The following is a 23,865-nucleotide window of genomic DNA, read 5'->3' on the forward strand; positions in this document are numbered from 1 at the left end:
TCTGGGTGATCTTTTCCACTTTCCAGGACCCTCCACCTGCCTACCCCTCTCTCTTTGACCTTTAGACCCAGCTGCCCCCTGGGCATCTCACAGGCTTCTCAAATTTGATGTGTCTAAACTGAAGTTGTCACTCACCCCCATCCCCAACCTCAAATCCCAAACCCTGGCTTCCCCTCAGTATTTCTTTTTTTTTTCTTTTTTTAAAAATTATTCTTTAAGTTCTAGGGTACATGTGCACAACGTGCAGGTTTGTTACATATGTATACATGTGCCATGTTGGTGTGCTGCACCCATTAACTTGTCATTTACATTAGGTATATCTCCTAATACTATCCCTCCCCGCTGCCCCTCCACGACAGGCCCTGGTGTGTGATGTTCCCCTTCCTGGGTCCAAGTCTTCTCATTGTTCAATTCCCACCTATAAGTGAGAACATGCAGTGTTTGGTTTTCTGTCCTTGTGATAGTTTGCTGAGAATGATCGTTTCCATCTTCATCCATGTCCCTACAAACGACATGAACTCATCCTTTTTTATGGCTGCATAGTATTCCGTGGTGTATATGTGCCACATTTTCTTAATCCAGCCTATCATTGATGGGCATTCGGGTTGGTTCCAAGTCTTTGCTATTGTGAATAGTGCCACAATAAACATACATGTGCATGTGTCTTAATAGCAGCATGATTTATAATCCTTTGGGTATATACCCAGTAATGGGATGGCTGGGTCAAATGGTATTTCTAGTTATAGATCCTTGAGGAATCACCACACTGTCTTCCACAATGGTTGAACTACTTTACAGTCCCACCAACAGTGTAAAAGTGTTCCTATTTCTCCACATCCTCTCCAGCACCTGTTGTTTCCTGACTTTTTAATAATCGCCATTCTAACTGGTATGAGATGGTATCTCATTATGGTTTTGATTTGCATTTCTCTGATGGCCAGTGATGATGAGCATTTTTTCATGTATCTATTGGCTGTGTAAATGTCTTCTTTTGAGAGTGTCTGTTCATATCCTTCACCCACTTTTTGATGGGGTTGTTTGATTTTTTCTTGTAAATTTAAGTTCTTTGTAGATTCTGGATATTAGCCCTTTGTCAGATGAGTAGGTTGCAAAAATTTTCTCCCATTCTGTAGGTTGCCTGTTCACTCTGATGGTGGTTTCTTTTGCTGTGCAGAAGCTCTTTAGTTTAATTAGATCCCATTTGTCAATTTTGGCTTTTGTTGCCCTTGCTTTTGGTGTTTTAGTCATGAAGTCCTTGCCATGCCTGTGTCCTGAATGGTATTGCCTAGGTTTTCTTCTAGGGTTTTTATGGTTTTAGGTCTAGCATTTAAGTCTTTAATCCATCTTGAATTAATTTTTGTATAAGGTGTAAGGAAGGGATCCAGTTTCAGCTTTCTACATATGGCTAGCCAGTTTTCCCAGCACCACTTATTAAATAGGGAATCCTTTCCCCATTTCTTGTTTTTGTCAGGTTTGTCAAAGATCAGATGGTTGTAGTTGTGTGGTATTATTTCTGAGGGCTCTGTTTTGTTCCATTGGTCTATATCTCTGTTTTGGTACCAGTACCATGCTGTTTTGGTTACTTCAGCCTTGTAGTTTGAAGTCAGGTAGCGTGATGCCTCCAGCTTTGTTTTTTTTGCTTAGGATTGTCTTGGCAATGCGGGCTCCTTTTTGGTTCCATATGAACTTTAAAGTAGTTTTTTCCAATTCTGTGAAGAAAGTCATTGGTAGCTTGATGGGGATGGCATTGAATCTATAAATTACCTTGGGCAGTATGGCCATTTTCACGATATTGATTCTTCCTATCCATGAGCATGGAACATTCTTCCATTTGTTTGTATCCTCTTTTATTTCACTGGGCAGTGGTTTGTAGTTCTCCTTGAAGAAGTCCTTCACATCCCTTGTAAGTTGGATTTCTAGGTATTTTATTCTCTTTGAAGCAATTGTGAATGGGAGTTCACTCATGATTTGGCTGTCTGTTTGTGTGTTATTGGTGTATAGGAATGCTTGTGATTTTTGCACATTGATTTTGTATCCTGAGACTTTGCTGAAGTTGCTTATCAGCTCAAGGAGATTTTGGGCTGAGACGATGGGGTTTTCTAAATATACAATCATGTCATCTGCAAACAGGGACAATTTGACTTCCTCTTTTCCTAATTGAATACCCTTTATTTCTTTCTCCTGCCTGATTGCCCTGGCCAGAACTTCCAACACTATGTTGAATAGGAGTGGTGAGAGAGGGCATCCATGTCTTGTGCCAGTTTTCAAAGGGAATGCTTCCAGTTTTTGCGCATTCACTATGGTATCGGCTGTGGATTTGTCACAAATAGCTCTTATTATTTTGAGATACGTCCCATCAATACCTAATTTATTGAGAGTTTTTAGCATGAAGGGCTGTTGAATTTTGTCAAAGGCCTTTTCTGCATCTATTGAGATAATCACGTGGTTTTTGTCTTTGGTTCTGTTTATATGATGGATTACGTTTATTGATTTGCGTATGTTGCATCCCATAGGATGCAGCCTTGCATCCCAGGGATGAAGCCTACTTGATCATGGTGGATAAGCTTTTTGATGTGCTGCTGGATTTGGTTTGCCAGTATTTTATTGAGGATTTTTGCATTGATGTTCATCAGGGATATTGGTCTAAAATTCTCTTTTTTTGTTGTCTTTGCCAGGCTTTGGTATCAGGATGATGCTGGCCTCATAAAATGAGTTAGGGAGGATTCCCTCTTTTTCTATCAATTGGAATAGTTTCAGAAGGAATGGTACCAGCTCCTCCTTGTACCTCTGGTAGAATTTGGCTGTGAATCCATCTGGTCCTGGAGTGTTTTTGGTTGGTAGGCTATTAATTACTGCCTCAATTTCAGAGCCTGTTATTGGTCTATTCAGGGATTCAACTTCTTCCTGGTTTAGTCTTGGGAGGGTGTAGGTGTCCAGGAATTTATCCCTTTCTTCTAGATTTTCTAGTTTATTTGTGTAGAGGTGTTCATAGTATTATCGGATGGTAGTTTGTATTTCTGTGGGATTGGTGGTGATAACCCCTTTATCATTTTTTATTGTGTCTATTTGATTCTTCTCTCTTTTCTTCTTTATTAGTCTTGCTAGCGGTCTATCAATTTTGTTGATCTTTTCAAAAAACCAGCTCCTGGATTCATTGATTTTTTTGAAGGGTTTTTTTTTGTCTCTCTATCTCCTTCAGTTCTGCTCTGATCTTAGTTATTTCTTGCCTTCTGCTAGCTTTTGAATGTGTTTGCTCTTGCTTCTCTAGTTTTTTAAATTGTGATGTTAGGGTGTCAATTTTAGATCTTTCCTGCTTTCTCTTGTGGGCATTTAGAGCTATAAATTTCCCTCTACACACTACTTTAAATGTGTCCCAGAGATTCTGGTATGCTGTGTCTTTGTTCTCCTTGTTTTCAAAGAACATCTTTATTTCTGCATTCATTTTGTTATGTAGTCATTCAGGAGCAGGTTGTTCAGTTTCCATGTAGTTGAGCGGTTTTGAGTGAGTTTCTTAATCCTGAGTTCTAGTTTGATTGCACTATGGTCTGAGAGACAGTTTGTTATAATTTCTGTTCTTTTACATTTGCTGAGGAGTGCTTTACTTCCAACTGTGTGGTCAATTTTGGAATAAGTGCGATGTGGTGCTGAGAAGAATGTATATTCTGTTGATTTTTGGTGGAGAGTTCTATAGATGTCTATTAGATCTGCTTGGCGCAGAGCTGAGTTCAATTCCTGGATATCCTTGTTAACTTTCTGTCTCATTGATCTGTCTAATATTGACAGTGGGGTGTTAAATATTGACAGTGGGGTGTTAAAGTCTTCCATTATTATTGTGTGGGAGTCTAAGTCTCTTTGTAGGTCTCTAAGGACTTGCTTTATGAATCTGGGTGCTCCTGTATTGGGTGCATATATATTTAGGATAGTTAGCTCTTCATGTTGAATTGATCCCTTTACCATTATGTAATGGCCTTCTTTGTCTCTTTTGATCTTTGTTGGTTTAAAGTCTGTTTTATCAGAGACTAGGATTGCAACACCTGCCTTTTTTTGTTTTCCATTTGCTTGGTAGATTTTCCTCCATCCCTTTATTTTGAGCCTATGTGTGTCTCTGCACATGAGATGGGTCTCCTGAATACAGCACACTGATGGGTCTTGACTCTTTATCCAATTTGCCAGTCTGTGTCTTTTAATTGGAGCATTTAGCCCATTTACATTTAAAGTTAATATTGTTATGTGTGAATTTGATCCTGTCATTATGATGTTAGCTGGTTATTTTGCTCGTTAGTTGATGCAGTTTCTTCCTAGCCTTGATGGTCTTTACAATTTGGCATGTTTTTGCAGTGGCTGTTACTGGTTGTTCCTTTCCATGTTTAGTGCTTCCTTCAGGAGCTCTTTTAGGGGAGGCCTGGTGGTGACAAAATCTCTCAGCATTTGCTTGTCTGTAAAGTATTTTATTTCTCCTTCACTTATGAAGCTTAGTTTGGCTGGATATGAAATTCTGGGTTGAAAATTCTTTTCTTTCAGAATGTTGAATATTGGCCCCCACTCTCTTCTGGCTTGTAGAATTTCTGCCAAGAGATCAGCTGTTAGTCTGATGGGCTTCCCTTTGTGGTTAACTCGACCTTTCTCTCTGGCTGCCCTTAATATTTTTTCCTTCATTTCAACTTTGGTGAATCTGACAATTATGAGTCTTGGAGTTGCTCTTCTCGAGGAGTATCTTTGTGGTGTTCTCTGTATTTCCTGAATTTGAGTGTTGGCCTGCCTTGCTAGGTTGGGGAAGTTCCCCTGGATAATATCCTGCAGAGTGTTTTCCAACTTGGTTCCATTCTCCCCGTCACTTTCAGGTACACCAATCAGACATAGGTTTGGTCTTGTCACATAGTCCCATATTTCTTGGAGGCTTTGTTCATTTTACTCTTTTTTCTCTAAACTTCTCGCTTCATTTCATTCATTTGATCTTCAATCACTGATACCCTTTCTTCCAGTTGATTGAATAGGCTACTGAAGCTTGTGCATGCATCGCGTAGTTCTCATACCATGGTTTTCAGCTCCATCAGGTCATTTAAGGCCTTCTCTGCACTGGTTATTCTAGTTAGCCATTTGTCTAATCTTTTTTCAAGGTTTTTAGCTTCTTTGTGATGGGTTCGAACATCCTCCTTTAGCTTGGAGAAGTTTGATCGTCTGAAGCCTTCTTCTCTCAACTCATCAAAGTCATTCTCCATCCAGCTTTGTTCCATTGCTGGTGAGGAGCTGCATTCCTTTGGAGGGGGACAGGTGCTCTGATTTTTAGAATTTTCAGTTTTTCTGCTCTGGTTTCTCCCCATCTTTGTGGTTTTATCTACCTTTGGTCTTTGATGATGGTGACTTACAGATGGGGTTTTGGTGTGGATGTCCTTTCTGTTTGTTGGTTTTCCTTCTAACAGTCAGGACCCTCAGCTGCAGATCTGTTGGAGTTTGCTGGAGGTCCACTCCAGACCCTGTTTGCCTGGGTATCAGCAGTGGAGGCTGCAAAACAGCGAATATTGCATAACAGCAAAGGTTGCTGCCTGATTGTTTCTCTGGAAGCTTCATCTCAGAGGGGCACCCGGCCATGTTAGGTGTCAGTCTGCCCCTACTGGGGGGTGCCTCCCAGTTAGGCTACTCGGGGATCAGGGACCCACTTGAGGAGGCAGTCTGTCCGTTCTGAGATCTCAAACTCCGTGCTGGGAGAACCACTGCTCTCTTCAAAGCTGTCAGACAGGGAAATTTAAGTCTGCAGAAGTTTCTGCTGCCTTTTGTCCAGCTATGCCCTGCCCTCAGAGGTGGAGTCTACAGAGGCAGGCAGGCCTCCTTGAGCTGCTGTGGGCTCCACTCAGTTTGAGCTTCCCAGCCGCTTTGTTTACCTACTCAAGCCTCAGCAATGGCAGGCGCCCATCCCGCAGCCTCGCTGCTGCCTTGCAGTTCAATCTCAGACTGCTGTGCTAGCAATAAGCAAGTCTCCGTGAGCGTGGGACCCTCTTAGCCAGGTGCGGGATATTAATCTCCTGGTGAGCCATTTGCTAAGACCGTTGGAAAAGTGCAGTATTAGGTGGGAGTGACCCGATTTTCCAGGTGCCGTCTGTCACAGCTTCCCTTGGCTAGGAAAGGGAATTTCCTGATTCCTTGCGCTTCCTGGGTGAGGCAATGCCTCGCCCTGCTTCGTCTCTCACTCAGTGGGCTCCACCCACTGTTCTGCACCCACTGTCCGACAAGCCCCAGTGAGATGAACCCAGTACCTCAGTTGGAAACGCAGAAATCACCCATCTTCTGCGTCACTCACACTGGGAGCTATAGACTGGAGTTGTTCTTATTCAGCCATCATCTCCTCCAGTATTTCATCTTTTGGTAAAGAGGGGTCCCCCACCCGCATTCAGTTGCCAAGTCATAAATTTGACTGTCAGCTTAGACTCCTCTCTCAAGCTTTGTTGTGTGGCCTCCTCAGTGGTTATTGACTTGTCCACATCTCTTCATCCCTGTCACCATCAGCCTCACCTGGATTCCTGCATTGGTGTCCCACACTACTGGGAGCCCTGGAACAGAAATGCCCCCGTGGGGTGGGGAGGATCTTGAAAGTGCACATCCAATCATAGCATCCTAGGTTTCAAGCCTGAGGGTGGCTCCCCATTTTTCAGGCTACAGACAGACCTTGCAGTGTGTCCTAAGAGGAAGGGAGTATGTAAGGTGCTGGGCACTGGAGTCAGCAGGGATGAGAGGAAGGCAGGTGGACGGGAAAGAAGACTGGAGGCCCGAGGTGTTCATGGTCAGATGGGCACCCCAGAGTGAGGGCGGGATCTGGCAGTGGGAAGTGTAATCTGGTTTTTCCAGGTGTTGGGCACCAAGGGAGCAGGGGCCAGGAGTGGCACCAGGGTCACTAGAGAGGGAAGTCCAGGGGTGAAGAGGCCTGGCATCTTCCATAAAGATGTGGAAGGCCCCCAGGCTGACAGCAGGGTTGCCTGGAGAAGGAGGTACTGAGTCTGGAGGCAGAGACTTCAAGACATGAGGGAGAGGAGGAAGCTGGAAGTTTGGCCCTGCCCAAAAGCAGGGTCTGTGCCTGTGAAAACAGGGGATCCCAGGATAAGGTAGATGGTGGCCCCCTGAATCTGAGGGCTGTCGGGGATAGGCAGCCTTCTTGGAGAGGGGAACTGGGTTGTGATGTCCTCTGCTGAGAGAAGACTTTCAGGTGAGGCCAGGAGAGAGGAACTGTGGAATGAGGGTGCCAGAGACCAGTGGGAATCATGCGAGGAACAGGGCGGAGGGCAGGGGGCTGAGGAAAAGGAGACCCAGGACCACACAGGGAGGAGGGAAGCAGAAAGGACTGGTGGCAGGGAGGGCTTCCATCTTGGAAGAAAGGGGCATTGACCCAGACTGGCACCTCAAGGCTGGGGGCACTGGCTGCTGGCTTAGTGCACCGTCTTGGCTGTATTGTGGCAGCCTGATTAGAAGGCAAAGGCTCCTGCTGGCCAAGGGCTGTATCCCAGAGCAAGCCGGCCTGCTTGGGGACTGCTCAGCCTTTGGCCCTTGCAGGCATGCACAGAGACCCTGGGCATGCAGAGGCAACAGGCACACACGCATGCACCGCAGGTTTGGCCTCATGGTTTTTCTGTCATTAAGCAGGGCCTTGCATCCTAGAGTGATTCCCTGGGGATCACCAGCCACCCTGAGCTGTGGCTCTCCTGTAGCCTTGGGATGTCATGGGACCGTAGATCCCCAGAGGCACAGAAGTGACCCTGGATAACATGCTCTCTGAATGTTGGCTGGCCTGCTGGCCATGGGGAGCTGGACCTGCCCATGGTCGGGACTTGCACCTCTGGGCTAATTTCTATTAATTGAAGTCTAAAGGAGCCCTTAAATAAAGAGCTACAATCTCAGAGCCCAGAGATGGCGCTCTGGCGCATTCTTGGCTCCTGACCCCTGATTAATTAAAATGACACTCTGCCTTCTACCTATGACAATGAACCTGCACCATGAGGAAATGTTGTTTTGCACAGAGATGCACAAATGTTCATCTGCATTTCAGCCTGGAAGCAACCTTCAGATGCTGGGCTGTGATGTGAGCATTAGTCCCCCTTCCTCCCTGCCTCCTCCTCCTGGGGCCAGATCATCTTCCACACATCCAATGGGCTGTGTAGGAGGGGTCCCTCCAAGCACTGGGCCTGGGCACTTGCCTTGCCTGGAGCTCCTTTCCACATCCAGAATGCCCCAGGGCTGTGGCTTGATCCAGAGCCCGGGAGAGCTGAACTGGGTACAGGGAATTGCCCCCCCCAAAAGAATTTGGGAATTCAAAATCACACATCCAGTGGGGGCCAGACCATGGGCCTCAGAACTTCCTCAGGAGGGAGCTACTGGCCTAAGGGGAACTGGGCAGCCCTCTCCTAGGACTGGATTTCCGCACCTTCCTGGATTGCGCCCTAAGAGGGCCTGCGTGGATTGTGCTTAAAGAACTTGGCCAAGTCTAGCTGTCATGGGTCCTTTATGGGGCTCCCAGGAGAGCGTGTCTGTTCCTCCACTGCTGCTCTAAAGGTTGCTCAGCTTGGACCTCAGGTGGCACCAGCTTGTGGGCTGGCCTGGAGGTGGGAGGCCCAACCAGGCCTCTCCGCAACCCTTCTGGACAGGCTTTGGATTCTACCACCCAGTGTTCCTCCCTTCCCACTCAAAACCTGATCTGCAGACCATATCTCATCACAGCTTTTCTCATGAGGATTTACTGCTTTCATCTTAGTCCTTGGGAAAGAAGTTCTGCCTCTGTTTAGTGGGGAGGAAGGCATTAAGAAAAAAAAAATATCGGCTGGGCGCCATGGCTCACACCTGTAATCCCAGCACTTTGGGAGGCCAAGGCGGGCAGATCATGAGGCCGGGAGATCGAGACCATCCTGGCTAACACGTGAAACCTCATCTCTACTAAAAATACAAAAAAAAAATTAGCCGGGCACAGTGGCGGGCACCTGTAGTCCCAGCTACTTGGGAGGCTGAGGCAGGAGAATGGCATGAACCTGGGAGGCGGAGCTTGCAGTGAGCCGAGACCGCGCCACTGCACTCCAGCCTGGGTGACAGAGCGACTCCGTCTCGAAAAAAAAAAAAATAATAATAATAATAAAAAAAAAATCTCAGCTGTTTTGCAATTAATCCAAAAACATTTATTTTCTTTTCCCAAGGAGAGATGGGAGGCATCTGGTGTGCATTCACCCCTGCAGGCAGCGCCAAACCGTTCCGCATGGAGGGCAGCCCAGGGCTCTTGGACTGTCTCTGTTTCCCAGGTTACCCCAAACTGTCCAAACTGTACTGCCTTGTTTCTTAGCTCTAAGGACCTCCTTTCCTAGTACTAAGCCAGTAAACAGTCTCTGTGCTCAGGGTCATTAGTGGTTGAAGGTGGTGGCATGGGGCAAAGGCTTTGAGAGTTGGTCCCAGCTCTGCCATTGTATTGGAGTGTGACCCTGGCCAAGACAATTTGCTTCTTTGAGCCTCTGACGGCTCATTTTGAAATGGGAAGAATGATAACACCTACCTACCTTGAGGTTATGTCTGTGAAACATCTAGGTAGGTGAACATGCATTGAGTGACTACTGCATGCAAGACTCCAGAGCAGGAAGAATGAATGATAAGGAGTCATACATGGTGCTCCCCAGAAATGGGCAATGTAGTGGGGAGATAAGACAAATGCCCACTTCATATGGGGCAAGACTGAGGTTACAAGACAGGGACCTACCTGTGAAGACGGGGTCGACAAGGACCAGGGAGCCACATTCCTCTTGGCCTTCTGTATACTCACTACCAGAGTCGTTCCCCTACTCCTCCTGGGCCCGGGGCAGAGAGCATTCAGGGCTGGCCCTCAGCTGAGAAGCAAGAGCAGGACGCCCTGAGATGACCACACAGCCAGGTTGGGGTTCAAGTGGAGTGGTCACCTCAGACCTGAGAGAATTGACTGAGGGTGGATGTCAGACACTGGTAAAGCACTGTTAAATTGATCCAGCCCTCAATCTGGGCACAGTTCTGATTCACTTCATTAATTCATTAGTTTATTCAACCAACCAACCAACCAACCAACCAACCAACCAACCAACCAACCAACCCACCCACCCTTATTGAGCATCTACCTTGTGCCAGGCATGGCAACAGTTGCTGGGGACAGCTGTGAACTGGGCAGAATGGACCTCTGTCCCTGGAGCCCACCCAGCTTGGTGGTACCCTCGCCTACCACAGTGTCCCTGCCTTGCAGACGCTGATCACCGCCGTGGGGCAGACAGTCTACACCGTGGCCTCTGTGCTCCTCCTGCTCTTCCTCCTCATGTACATCTTCGCTATCTTGGGCTTCTGCCTGTTTGGATCTCCAGACAAGGGTGACCATGATAACTGGGGGAACCTGGCTGCGGCTTTTTTCACCCTCTTCAGCTTGGCCACGGTACTGTGTTTGGGAACAGTGGTGAGGGCAGGGGCCTTAGGAAGGGACAGCCTAGGTGGTGCAAGCGTGTGGACATGTGGGGCCTCACATGGGGCTTTCCTCATGTCCAGGTACTCAGCTGGGCCTAGGGAAGCTGGGGTCTGTTCCCCATCACAAGCCAGCACCCTGCACGGGGCTCCATCGCTGTCTCTAGGCCTGTGATTCCTTATAGTGCTTCCACATGTCTCACAGGGTGATCAAACTTTGCAGAGTTCTCAAATGATAATTCATTTGGATTAAGTTTAATTTATAAATGAAACCCATGTCATATAGCCTTTGGGGAATTGGCTGTCACAAATCCACCTAGAAGAAGCATGCAAAACCCAAATCTAGAAATCTAGATTCTGTTGGACTCTGGAAAGAGTGGGGTCTTTTTAAAGGTGGGCCTGGCAGAGAGGCAGTGTCTTTCTGGGAAGGTTGGGAGGCCTTGAGAAAAGAGACCTCGAGGCATGTTGGTCAATAGCACCCCCACCCAGGGGTGCTCTGCATTCCCAGACCATCACGTATGTGCTGGAGCCAGTGGACTGGGAGGTGTTGAGGGGATGACGTGGAAGCGGAGCCACCCTTCTCCTCAGTGGGCCTGGGACTCCTCTAGCATAGGTGAAAAGGAGGCCTGTGCCACTGGGTCCGGGCCCTCAGCATACTCTTCCCTGCCTGAGCAGGTTGATGGCTGGACAGACCTGCAGAAGCAGTTGGACAATCGGGAATTTGCTTTGAGCCGGGCATTCACCATCATCTTCATCTTGCTCGCCTCTTTCATCTTCCTCAACATGTTCGTGGGTGTGATGATCATGCACACAGAGGTGAGGCCACACCTGTGAGGATCGGAGGTCAGGGCAGGTGTGGCAGATGGAGCTGTAGGGCAAGTCTCCAGGGAGGACCCGGAGCTGTGTAGCTGTGTCTTCCCAATGAAGTGGAGTAGAGGTGGCCAGATGGACCTGTCCCTCACCCGGCCCAACTCTCTTCCCTGAGCCAGTGCATTTGCCTTGCCTGCTGATGGTGGTCAACAGGACGGTGGGGCTTAAGAAGCCTCTGCAGCTACAGTTGGCAGCTTGAGTGGGGGCTGGCCCTGTGTGGGGAAAAGTGCTCCTGCTGAGGGCCTGAGCAGCGGTGCAAGACTGGGGAAGAGGAAAGACTGGGTCTGGGCATGTAGCGAGAGCCCGTGGTTGACCTCCATCGTCTGACTCTCTAGGACTCCATCAGAAAGTTTGAGCGAGAGCTGATGTTGAAGCAGCAGGAGATGCTCATGGGAGAGAAGCAGGTGATTCTGCAGCGGCAGCAGGAGGAGATCAGCAGGCTGATGCACATACAGGTGAGTGGCCCCTGCAGGCAGGTGGACAGATGGGTGGATGGATCGTCAGGCTGATGAGATGGCCAGGAGGAGGGGCCGTGGTGCCCGTGTAGAGAGCAGGTGGCCTCAGGCATCTGCAGCGGTGCCTGTGTAGAGAGCAGGTGGCCTCAGGCATCTGCAGCCTTAGGTAAGACAGCCGCCTTCCTCCGATGTTTTATAGAATCAGCCTTTATTCTCGGCATTTTTGTGTTTCTCTGGACCTCTCGGAGTGTTGAGTACTGTGATTATAATGTCTCCCTCTGTTGTGGGCAGAACTCCACTGCTGGGCCCTTTGGGGTCAGGCAATCTGTGCTGAGGCTTCTTCTTGAGGACTCACTGGATGCCAGGCAGCCATGGCCCCAGGCCACTGAGTGGACGAGGATGCAGAGGCTCTGACAGAGTGCCAGACAACCTTGGTTCTCTCACATTCCTAAACCCAGAACAAGAATGGGCAAACCAGGCTGGAGATTTTCTGTCAAGCATGATGCAACCATGAGGGACCCGGGTGAATTTTCCCCCTGAGCCTGAGTGCTCTAAGCCTCCCATGCTGAGCTTTGGGTGCTCTGCTGGGCCTCCCTCCCTTGGTGGGTGTGTCCCTCCTTGTCCTCTTCTCTGGGGTGGAGACATGTGCCTGTCTTCACCATGCCCAAGGTTCGTCCAGGGTTGGGAGAGCCTGCGCTGAGCCTCAGTTGGACTTCATGTGCTGCCTGTCCTCAATGGTGGCCGCCTCACCCCAGAGTCCAGGTTCAGAAGGGGTCAGGATGAAGTTGTGACAAGGCTGAAGCTTCCTTCCAGGACCAGGGTCAGGCCGCTGCCTGGGGCCCATCCTGGAGAGTCTCCATGTCTCTGTGCAGCTCGGCTGTCACCTCCTCATCACTGCTCTCTCGTTATGCTTTCCTCTCTAGAAAAATGCTGACTGCACAAGTTTCAGTGAGCTGGTGGAGAACTTTAAGAAGACCTTGAGCCACACTGACCCAATGGTCTTGGATGATTTTGGCACTAGCTTACCCTTCATCGATATCTACTTTTCCACTCTGGACTACCAGGACACAACTGTCCACAAGTCAGTTCCAGCCCCAGCCTTCCCTGGTCCCTAGGGCTTCCTCGAGGTTGGGCTGTGTCAGGTGCCCTGGGAGAGTGAAGGGGATGATGACTGAAGTGCTGATGGGCAGTGGGTGGGTGGAACATGGCTTTCTTGGGGTTACAGGATTCCATGTATACACAGGGGCTGGGCTGCTGTGTGGACGGGCCATGGCTGGGGGGAATCTGCCCCTCCTGCCCCTCCCCAACCCACCTTGACTTGTATGTAAATGCCAGCTCCTTAAAGTCTCCAGGCCTCTCCTCACTAACCCCTTTTCAGAGTGCAGAGGAAAGACCACTGGGTAGCCTCAGCTTCTGGCCTCGTTGTGCCACTACCTTCCTGTGTGGCCTTGGGCAATTCTCTGCCCCTTTCCCATCTGTCACATGAGGGGCTACTGGGCTGATTCAATGAAAACAGTGTATGTGAAGCTCTGAGTGTGGCCTGGCCCAGGGCTTGTGCTCAGTGTGAGTCAGCTGGGATTATGAGCAGCCATTACTGAGCAGGAAGGATGTAAAAACCTGGCTGTGGGCATCAGGAGCTACGGTGGGCTGTGGGCACTAGGGAGCTACAGTGGACTCTTCAGTGAGGACAGATATAATTAGCCTGGCTTCTCAATGAAAGCTGCTTGGAGGGCTTTAGAGATGGGAGAAACCAAAAAGGAAGGCATTGTTGGGGAATGCCCACTTTTGGCCCAACAGGGGTCAGTCACTCTCTGGGCACCTCCACACAGTTACTTCTCTCAGGACCTAAGAATTTATTTCCACCTGACACATGAAGTAAAATACTTTGCTCCAGGGGGCCCCAGGCAGAGTGGCAGATCCAAGATTCCAACCCAGCCTGATCTGGCTCTGAAGTCCTTGCTCTTCTTTGACCCTACACCTGTGCAGGTGCAAACGTGTGGTCAGTGGGGCCAGGGGGTCCTGGAGCCTGCCCCTGACCTCAGATCTTATCTCCTCCTGCTCCATTTTTCAGGCTTCAAGAGCTGTACTATGAGATCGTGCATGTGCTGAGCCTAATGCTGGAAGACTTGCCCCAGGAGAAGCCCCAGTCCTTGGAAAAGGTGGATGAGAAGTAGCTGGGCATGGGGCACCCATGTGCCGAGAGCCTTGCAGACCATGACAGGTCCCTATTAAACACAGGCTTTCTGAGTTGTCCTCTCCAGAGTTGCTGTGATTATGGCATTTCCCCACCTTTTAGAGTTGGGCCTGGACGGGTGCTCATGAAGTGTGATTCCCCAGAGCCAACCCCCCGTCCCCCACCACAGGACATGCAGACCTAGGGAATGGGGAGAGGGAAGCTCAAGACTTGTCCTGGCCAGAGGCCAGATCCAGGGCCCATGCTGGCTCTAGGCTCCCTGGACCTAGCAGCAAGGACCTGGGGAAGCTGCCTGAGGACCACAGACCAAGAGGGCCTCCAGCTACCCCCCAAAGCACATGGCCCCCTTGAGCTGGTGGGGCCCTGTTGATCTGGGTGCGGGTGTTCTCATACTGACAGAGTCACAGCTCTCTCTGTGGACCCACTGCTGCAGAGACCCTTCTTTGGAAGGCTACTCTGATTTCCCCTAGGGGTGCTGCTAAGACTGGCAGGATTCTGTTGTGTGGGGCTGGAGCTCAATCTGGGGGAGTAGCCTGCTGGCAATGCCAGGGCACCTTGCACAGAGCCCAGGGCAGGTGGCATCATCAGCACTGTGGGCTGCTGCCTTATATGGTTAGGTAGGACTCTTCACTTAAAAGGTGGCATTTTCTCTGTCATTCCTAGCCAAATGACTACCAGGGCCATCAAGGTCCTGGCACCACTCTGGCTTAGCCATGATGGAACCATCTGAAGGCCCCAGCAGGGTAGCGCAGCACAGGTGACACTCCTTGCTTCAGACTGGCCAGCCCAGAGGCCTGGCAGTGCCCACTCTACACCATTGCTGGAGAGTATGCCCGAGGCCTGTCACCTTGGCAGTGCCACCTCACACAGAGGGGGAGGTGTGTTCTGGGACTGGGACCTATAGCTGGGTGCAGAAAGGCCCCATACCCACACTGGGGATTCAGGTTAGCAGAAAATGCATGGGGTAGAGTGGAGAGTGGCTACACAAACAGTCAGGCCTGGGTGGTGGCACCCCTGAAGCCACAGGACAGGGGCCGTAGGAACCTGTCCTCCTGGTTTCATCTATACATCCTACTGCTATCTACTGAGCTATGCTGGGTGCTGGGGCTTCTATGATGAGAAACCCATGGTCTCTCCCTGGCTGTCTTGGTGCTCACAGTTTTGTAGGGAAGACAGTCATCCAGCCACTGAGGAAGTGACAATCATTGAATTCAGGGTGGGGGGACTGCGTAGAGAGAATCAGGGCCACATTGAGCATCATGAAAACAGTGTGAAAGAAGGATGGCTCTTCAGGGTGAGACCTGTTGAGGTGCTGTGGGGGAATCCTCTGAGGGCAGGAAATGCCTGGCCGCTTCCGGCAAGGAGAGAGCTTTGTGTCCATGCCCTGAAGCTGGGCTGGGGTAGATAGGGTGTTTGTGCCCCTCATGACAGGGGGAGTTGCTCTGGGTCTGACATGTCCAGGGATGACGCCAGGCTTGGGGCTTCCAGGGGTGCTCTTGTGGGTGCAGCCCCATTAGTAGGGCAGGCAGGCCCCAGGCAATGGCTCCAGTTCAGGGCCGGGGCAAAGCAGACATTGCCAGCTGCTCACACAGGGTGTGCCAACATAGCCATGGGAACGCTAAAACATATCCAGCTACTCTCATCAGGAATCCTTGGAACTGCTCTAGGCATCTGAGAGTGAAAAAAAGATTTAAAAATTGGCCTCAGTGGGGCAAGGTAGAAAGTGCCATGGTTTTGGAGTTGGGACACCTGTGTTCCCTGTTAGGGAGACCTTGGGTAAAGTGTCTGGTCTTTCAAGCCTCACCTATTTCCTGTGAGAAATGCGATGATAAAATGACTGGGTGCAAGGATCAAATCTCTGTAAGGTGTGAGAAAAGAGGTAGTCAACTCATGGTTCACCCTTCCCCACTGTCAGCCCTGCACCTCTGCTGGGGGCACGTGTAGTGGGCTGTGCTGGTCAGGGGCTGAGAAGGATGAGGCGAGCTTGACGCTGGTGGTGGTGGGGAAAGTATGGAGCTGAGAGCAGGATGCAGAGGTCAGGAACTACACAGGGGTATGAATGGGTCCCAGGATGGAGCTGGTTCAGAATAGGCAGATGGCACGTCAGATCTGGAAGGCCTGGATCCCATGCCTAGGAAGGCAGACTTTGGGCACAGCCACCAGGGTGTGGTGTGGGAGGGTGCATTAGTCCATTTTGTGTTGCTATAAAAGAATACTGGAGGCTGGGCAATTTAAAAGAAAAGAGGTTTATTTGGCTCATGGTTCTGCAGGCTGTCCAGGAGGCATGGCAGCACCTGCTTCTGGTGAGGCCTCAAGAAGCTTCTACTCATGGTGGAAGGCAAAGCAGAGCCCGTGTGTGTCATGTGGTGAGAGAAGGAGCAAGAGAGAGGGGAGGAGGGCTACTAGACTCTTTTAAACAACCAGCTCCCGAGTGAACTAACAGAGTGAGCTCTCACTCATCACGAAGTGGGGGCACCAAGCCGTTCACAAGGGAGCCGCCCCCGTGATCCAACACCTCCCACTAGTCTCCACCTCCAACATTGGGAGTCACATTTCAACATGAGATTTGGAGGGGACACACATCCAAATTGTATCAAAAGGCAAGCTGACTTTAAGGGCACAAGAAGAAGGCTTTCAGAGAGCAGAGAGCTGGTGGGGGCAGAGGTGACGTGTACAGGGCCGGCCCAGCACTGCTGGCAGAGCAAGCTGATGGATATTTGGCACAAAGTCCCAAAGCAGCATTTCTGTTTGGCTCTATTCGCCTGCAGAGCAAACACGGCAGATTGGAATTCCCACTTGGGCTCTCACCAACTCAAACAGGCTTGGCCAAGACCTTTAATTGATTTGCTTGGGGCAGAAGTGGCTCTGCTTACCCACGCCTGGCTGTGGAAAGCAGGACCCTCCTCACCCTCCCCCGACCCTGGGATCTAGTAGGGTTGACCCTAAATGGCTCCTTCATCTCCAGCCTGCCAGTCTGATGGTTTGGGGGCCACAGTGGGATACAGGGGACTCGGGCCCGAGTCTCCTCCTGGTCATGCCCAAGCCCTCCCCCAGTTCTTGTGGGATGGATCTGGAATTCAAGGCTGGAGGTGTTTGGAAGGTGGCTGGATTTTCTTTTTTTAAAACTGCTTTCTGATTCCACCAGCAGGAAGCAGGCCCTGTATTGTGGAGATCGAGGCAGTGATTGAGAATGTGAACGCCCCTGTCCATTCCAACAGCCCCTAGAAATCTGATACTGGGACTCTGGAGACTGTGCCCCTTGAGGCTTTCTTCAAATGCTTTAGCACACCTCCTAGAGCAAACTGGCCTTCAACAGGTCAGGTCTGGCTCTCTGGGCATCTCTGCCTGTGTCAGGCTTTGTCCCTGGCCCCAGATGGGTCTGCTGTGTTGTCCTACAGGCCCTCAAGAGAGACGATGGTTCTGAATTCCTGACTAGGCTACTCAGAAAGGAGAGGAGGTTGTTCTGATTATAGTCACAGGGGTCGGAAAGAGGGGAAGGAGATAAATGTGACGGTGCAAAAATCTATCAACACACGGGCATCCCCACTCTTCCCCATACTGTGCTACAAAGAATTTTGTCTGTGCTTGGTCGGCCACAGGCTACACCTGCCCCAAGTTCTATGTTTGACTTTATTGTAGGCTTTGTGTGATGTGGCATTAGGAGAATGGTGGAGAGCCAGGCCTGCAGAGCTGGAGGGAAAGGGGAGTATTTTTGCTTTCTCAGCCAGCTCCTGCATTCTCCTCCATGCTGGTCAATGGGCAAAACAGAGGGAAAGTTAAAAGACCAGCGAGGTTGGATGAAAACACAACAGGGAGCCGGGAAAATGGAGGGAAGAAGGAAGCAAAATCTGAGGGCTGAGAGTCTGGGAATTGTGGACAGCAGCTATGATATAGCTGGTGGGTATGTCCTGGAGATAGGATAAAGGAGGGGGTTAAGGTTAAGTGTCCTTGTGGGTTAACAGTGGGATCCCTATGGGTGTTCTTTGAGAGAGGCAAATGATGATTGGAATTATCTAAAAATTATTTTTGGTTGCTCTACCTTTTAAAAATGAAGCCCTATGGATAGATTAGACCATGTGGAGTCTGGGTTATATTCAGGTTATATAAAAGATCACCCTGCATAATAGAGACCTACTGGGTTAACAGTGGGAAATGCTAAGAGGGCTTTCCATGGACTGAGCCCTTAGCTGGGATCAGGGGCCTCCAGGTGAAGCATACCAGAGGGTGGTGGCACCAGGTATGACTGTCTTCTTGCAAGATGAAACTAAAGTATCAGAAGGGAAGTGTGGAAGAAACCAGAAGGTGATGAAGAGCCTGTTTCAAAACTCTTGGGAAACTACAGAGTGACTGGGACCTGTGTGAACTGGTGATGGGACCATGGTGGTGTTCTCGCAGCAGCGGAACCTCGCTGCCCTCCAACTTGGCATTTGGGGACCACTGCCCCTGACTTCCTCTCTCTCCAGTGCTACTTCGATGCCTGGGATCAGGGCCTGAGATAAAAAGAACTCTTCAAAACTTGACGTTGGAGCTGGGCATGGTGGCTCACACCTGTAATCCCAGCTGCTCAGGAGGCTGAGCTGGGAGGAGTTTGGGGCCAGGAGTTTGGGGCCAGGAGTTTGAAACCAGCCAGGGCAACATAGTGAGACCCCGTCTCTAAAATGTAAAAAAAGAAAAAGAAAAAAGAAAACTTGATGCTGGCCCAGAGAAGGAGGGATCCAAACAGAGGTCAGGCCAGAGCTTCAACGGCATAGCCTGTTCTCCTTACTGACTGTGGAAATACTGCCTTCTGTTTTGCCAGTATTTCTGTTTATAAGATTTTTTCACATGTATGACTTCAATCACATAACAACACTTATTCCCATTAAACAGGTGGCAAAACTAAGGTTCAAAGAGGTGATGTAACCTACCCAAGGTTGTACAACTAAGGGGGAAGAATCAGGATTCACAACCAAGTGTGTCTGGCTCTTTAGCCACTGCTATGGTGCCACACAACAATCTTCCAAGGAATTGTTGTCCCCTTTTATAGGCAGGCAAGCCAGCACTCAGACTCACTGGGCCAAGGTTATCATTAAAGGGCAGAGTCAGTATTTGAACACAGGCCCCTCTGCTCTACTGCCTCATAGCAACCTTATTCTTTCTTACTGAAGCAGCTATTTTTTCAACTTTAAGAACCAAGCCATGATTCCCTTCTGAGAGGGGCCTAACTCTGAGAAGGGGGTGGTGATTGCACAGACGTGTCTCGGTTGGCCAGTGAGTTCACTGGCACCTTCTCGCTGCTTGGTCCAGGCTCTGAAGTCTGCTGGCCCTGGGAGCCCCGGGAGCCGTGAGATTGGGAGGACGGCAGGAAGAAATCAGTGTGTGCAGAAAGGGTGGTGACTGCGGCGTCTAATCAGGAAATTACAGCCTGGGCAGAGAGAGAGGTTTGGCTTGACATCGCCTTCCCCTGGGCTTCAGTACAGCAGGCCCACATGGTGGAGGCTTGGCTGCATATGGGATGTGCTAAGCAGGCGTGAGCAGGTCACAGCAGGCAGGATGCACCAGCCTGGTCGGTGTCCGGCTGCCCACAAGGCTGGCCCTCTAGGGTGGCGACTTGCAGGCAGTTTCCTCTGCCTGCCCTTGCACCCACTCATAACTCGATCAGCAGGAGTGGCAGCTGTGGGCACCTGGAAGGGGTGCCTTGAGAGACTCTTGGCTGGAGTTTTTTATCTGACCCTTGAAAAGGCAAGTGGAAAAGGAGAGAAAACATTATCAGGTGGAAAAAGCTAGCTGCAGAACTATACATATGCGACACCATCTGCATTAAAATGAAAAAGAAAAGGGAGAAATAAATAAAACACCACACATAAAGTGGCAGTGAGAGGTTTTTTTTTTCTCTTTTAGGTGGCAAAGATGATAGACAAAACCTAGGATCGGGCCGGGCGCGGTGGCTCAGGCCTGTAATCCCAGCACTTTGGGAGGCTGAGGTGGGCGGATCACGAGGTCAGGAGTTCAAGACCAGCCTGGCCAATATGGTGAAACCCCGTCTCTACTAAAAAAAAAATACAAAAATTAGCTGGGCATGGTGGCACGCGCCTGTAGTCCCAGCTACTCGGGAGGCTGAGGCAGAAGAATTGCTTGAACCCGGGAGGCGGAGGTTGCAGTGCACCGAGATTGCACCACTACACTCCAGCCTGGGCAACAGAGTGAGACTCTGTCTCCAAAAACAAAAACGAACAAACAAAAAACCTAGGATAGGCCTGGGTGTGGAGAATGGACACCCTTGTCCACTTTTGGCAATGCAAGTAAGTGTGGCCTTTTCATAAGACAATGTGGATTAGATTTTATATGTGTGCTTCTAGGACCCAATCATTCTACTTCTTGAAATTATCCCAAGGAGCTAAATAAATGTCAAATGCACAGAGACGCATGGATAAGGATGTTTACTGTGGCTTGTTATAATAGGAATATAAGGAATCACCTAAATGCTCATTGGTGAGGAACTGGCTATATTATTATGAATCCATATTTGTGGCCATTAAAAGTAATGATTTCTTGATAAGAAAAGATGTTCTTGATATTTTATTGAGTGAAAAACGTGGCTTTCTAGAGCAGCATGGGATCTGGCATCCTTTATGTAATAGTGAGTGAGCATATAGAATGAGCATATAGACATTATGTCTGATGAAGGACATCTGCAAGGATAATCATAAAAATATTCATAGTGGTTTGGGGGATCTCGACTTTTGTCCTCACACTTTTTTGAACTTTTTGAATTTTAAGAATGAGTGTGTATTTTATGATCAGGAAAAACAACAGTTTTTACCTTGAAAACATTGTATGTGTGTCCCTGTGGTAGGTGGAAGGGCATTCTCTGCAGAAGGAACCAAATGCACAAAGGAAAGATGGCAGGAGCTCCGTGAGAGTTAAGGGAGTGCCGAGGTCAGTGTGGCTGCAGCCTGTGCTGTGGGGTGAGGGGTGGGGGGACTGGAGGCTAGGGCAGTAGACTGGAGCCAGATCCTGAGGGGCTCACATGCTCAGCGGGGCAGTTTGGCCTTTAAGGGATGGGAATCGTGGTAAGCAAAGCAGTGACCTGGCTGGATTTCATTCCCACTGCCTCTGAGGGTGGCTGTATCCCCCTCACTTGGCATCTAAGGCTCCTCTATTCTCTCTATTCTGTCTCTCCTTCCTCTTCCCATGCCTCCCAGGGATCCTCTTTGCCTGGCTCAGTCTCACCTCTACTCCTGCATACCCATCCCAGTTCTGCCTGTCTTTTAAGGCTGAGTACCAGGCTCCCTCTAACAGGAAGCTTTCCCAGATTGCTCCCATTAGCCTTGATTTCTCCTTTCTCATGCTGTCACCCTTGACCTTTTGTATCCTACTTTGTATCAGACCTTAATTCCTCTACCCATAGATATTTATTTTCCTAGCACCAGCTGGGGAGGGCTGTGGACTGCAGGGTCGTCCCTGACACCTGGATGCCAGTGATCAGCCTGCCTGAGATATGCCAGCTTTAGAATCCTGATGGAGGGAGGGAGGAGGAGGGCAGCAAAGAGACCCAGCAGTTATTTTATGCCTATCTGTCACAGGCACAGTGCCAAACACCATATGTAACTTTTCACATTTTCCCCACTTTACAGATGAGGAAACAAGCTCAGAGAAGTTCTGTGGCAGTGAATGAGTGGTGGTGCTGTGAGTTAAACCCAGGCTCTGCCTAACTCCAAAGTTTGTGCTCTTAACCTCCATGATCTTGTCTCTGGCCCTCATTTCCCCACCACACCCGGAGGTAGGCTGGGCTGGGTGGGCTGAGGCAGAGTCTTCCTAGGCCTTGCTGGCCAGAGCAGGAGGCTGGTGAAAGCCCAGGACTTAAGGGACTTCAGAGGGGGACGTGGTTCCCTCTCACCCAAGGGGGAGCTCTTGACCTGCTGGAGGATCTGGGGCAGTGTAGCATCCCTGCTGGGGGCTTGGAAGTGCCACTACCCCTAAGGAAGCAAAGCAAGAGGCTTCCCTGGGGAACCTGTCTGGAGGGGAGGGAGGTTGGACATGTTGATCAAGAAAGAGCATCTTCACTCAGAAATCCTCCAGCAATACGAGGTCAGTGAGATGAAAATGAGTAATTTTGTGCTTCTGAAGCAACAACCCACTTGACAGCAATATTTAATGGTCATATCCCGGGTCTTTTCAAACCCTGACAGGAAATCCCAAGAGGTAGGCAGGTGGGGCCAATGCCCGCTTGACAGAGGGTTACTGGGGTTCTGTGAGGTGACGTCATGCCCTGGGAAGAGCCCAGCTCACGGGCTAGGATTTGGGCTTCTGGACTCCCCGAGGGGATCGTGCCCTCCTCCAGGCCCCTCCACCAGCCTGGGCTCAGTGGATATCCCTGCCTGGAGGGGCTGGGTGAGTCTCTGTGAGCCTGGGGGGCTGGGTGGGCTTCAGTAGCCCCACTGTGGGCTCTGGACTGTGGGAGAGTTGAGAGGCCTTGGTGGAGTTAATGCCAAGCTTGGGAGAAGCCAGGGGTTCACCATGAATTGTGTGTGCCTGTACTCATTCCGGCCTTGGTGACAATAGGAATGCCAGCTTGGGGATGGAGGAAGGATCCTTGGCCACACCGTGCCTGGGGTGGGGTCTTTTGTGTAAGGGTATCCTTTATTGAGTTGCATTTACCCAGCGGGAGAGAGGTGTGTGTGTGTGTGTGTGTGCGCCTGTGTGGGCATGTGTGTGCACAAAGAGGCTGGAGTCTGGGTGGTGATGCGCATCCATCCCAGTGTGTCCTGGAAAGTTCCCAGATAGGCCACAGGAGGGTACAGTTTGGGGAAACCCTTGCTGGGCCCCGCCACAGCCTGGCAGGCGGTGAAGTGGCCAGCCACTTTGTGGCTACGATGCCTTAGAGAGTTTGCCAAGCACTTTCTGTGAAGTCATTGGGATGTTAAACCCTTGGTTCAATTAAATGGGTTAATAAGCATTGTCTGATTTTGATGAGGAATAATAATATAATGTGATAATAGCAATAATGGTGCTATTAGCTGCGATTATTACACGTGCTGCACTGTCCCAGGCATGGAGGGGGGGCAGCTTGCATTCCCGCATGCTCAGGCCGCATTTTCCACTCATAAAACCCCATTCTTCAAAGTCTTTCCAGCCCAACTCCCGATATCCATTTTCAGGACAAATTACCAACACTTAAAAAAAATTGGTCCATTTTGCGTGAAAGCCAAGTTCAAATTACTGTTACTTTCCCCTTTATGTTGGAAACTTAAAAAAGGATAGGGGTGGGAGCTGAGGGGGACACAGGGGACAGATAGAGGAGGCGAGGCAGAGGAGGGGGAAAGAGAGAGAACGGTGTATGGATGAAGAAGAAAAAAGCGAGCCTTCTTGTTTCAGTAAAAATGTATTTCTGGAATGATGTTTCAGTTTACTCAGGCAGAAAAATTAGAAATGGTGTGCTTATTAAACAGGCTAAGTAAGCATGACTATTTTTAGTAGTGTAGTAAAACCTTGGTAATTTGGACCTCTTTAATAAAGATTCCATGATCATGGTGGCTGGCAGGCACACACTGTGTGTGTGTGTGTTGTGTGTGTGTCAGGGCAAGGTAGGGATGCAGATCGGTTGCTGAGTTGGAGGCTGGGGAGCGGGGAGGGTGCAAGAAGGGACGGAAGGAAAAGGGAAGGACTCCCTCTTAGGAGAACCTGCTTCAAACACTGAACTCTTTTGCTTAGTAATCAAAGATCATTATAAATTCTTCTCACTGAACACTTTTATTGGCACCTACTAGTATGACATCTGTTCAAAGAAGAATGTATTTGAAAACAAAAGTTTCATTTCTGTAAAAATCTGTAAAGGTTTACTTGATAGCTGTCATACTGGCCTCCCTCAAATGAGGCTGCATCCCAGGTAGGTGATGACTGGCACCTCAGTGGGAGGACAGGGGCAGT

The 23,865-nt window shown here is 49.6% G+C and overlaps 1 protein-coding gene across 1 annotated transcript in view; it reads left to right on the top strand.

Annotated features, from left to right (window-relative positions):
- Positions 1-20,517, top strand: part of CATSPER3 (cation channel sperm associated 3) — a 50,689-nt gene extending 30,172 nt beyond the window's left edge. Inside the window, exons 4-8 of the mRNA XM_003829264.5 lie at positions 10,229-10,411; positions 11,113-11,253; positions 11,643-11,762; positions 12,686-12,843; positions 13,834-20,517. Coding sequence (XP_003829312.1) covers positions 10,229-10,411; positions 11,113-11,253; positions 11,643-11,762; positions 12,686-12,843; positions 13,834-13,936 — 705 coding nt within the window. The 3' untranslated portion in view covers positions 13,937-20,517. The remainder of the gene's footprint in view (positions 1-10,228; positions 10,412-11,112; positions 11,254-11,642; positions 11,763-12,685; positions 12,844-13,833) is intronic.
- Positions 20,518-23,865: the final 3,348 nt, after the last annotated feature.

This window comes from Pan paniscus, chromosome 4 (genome assembly GCF_029289425.2).
Source record: "Pan paniscus chromosome 4, NHGRI_mPanPan1-v2.0_pri, whole genome shotgun sequence".
Lineage (NCBI taxonomy): Eukaryota > Metazoa > Chordata > Mammalia > Primates > Hominidae > Pan > Pan paniscus.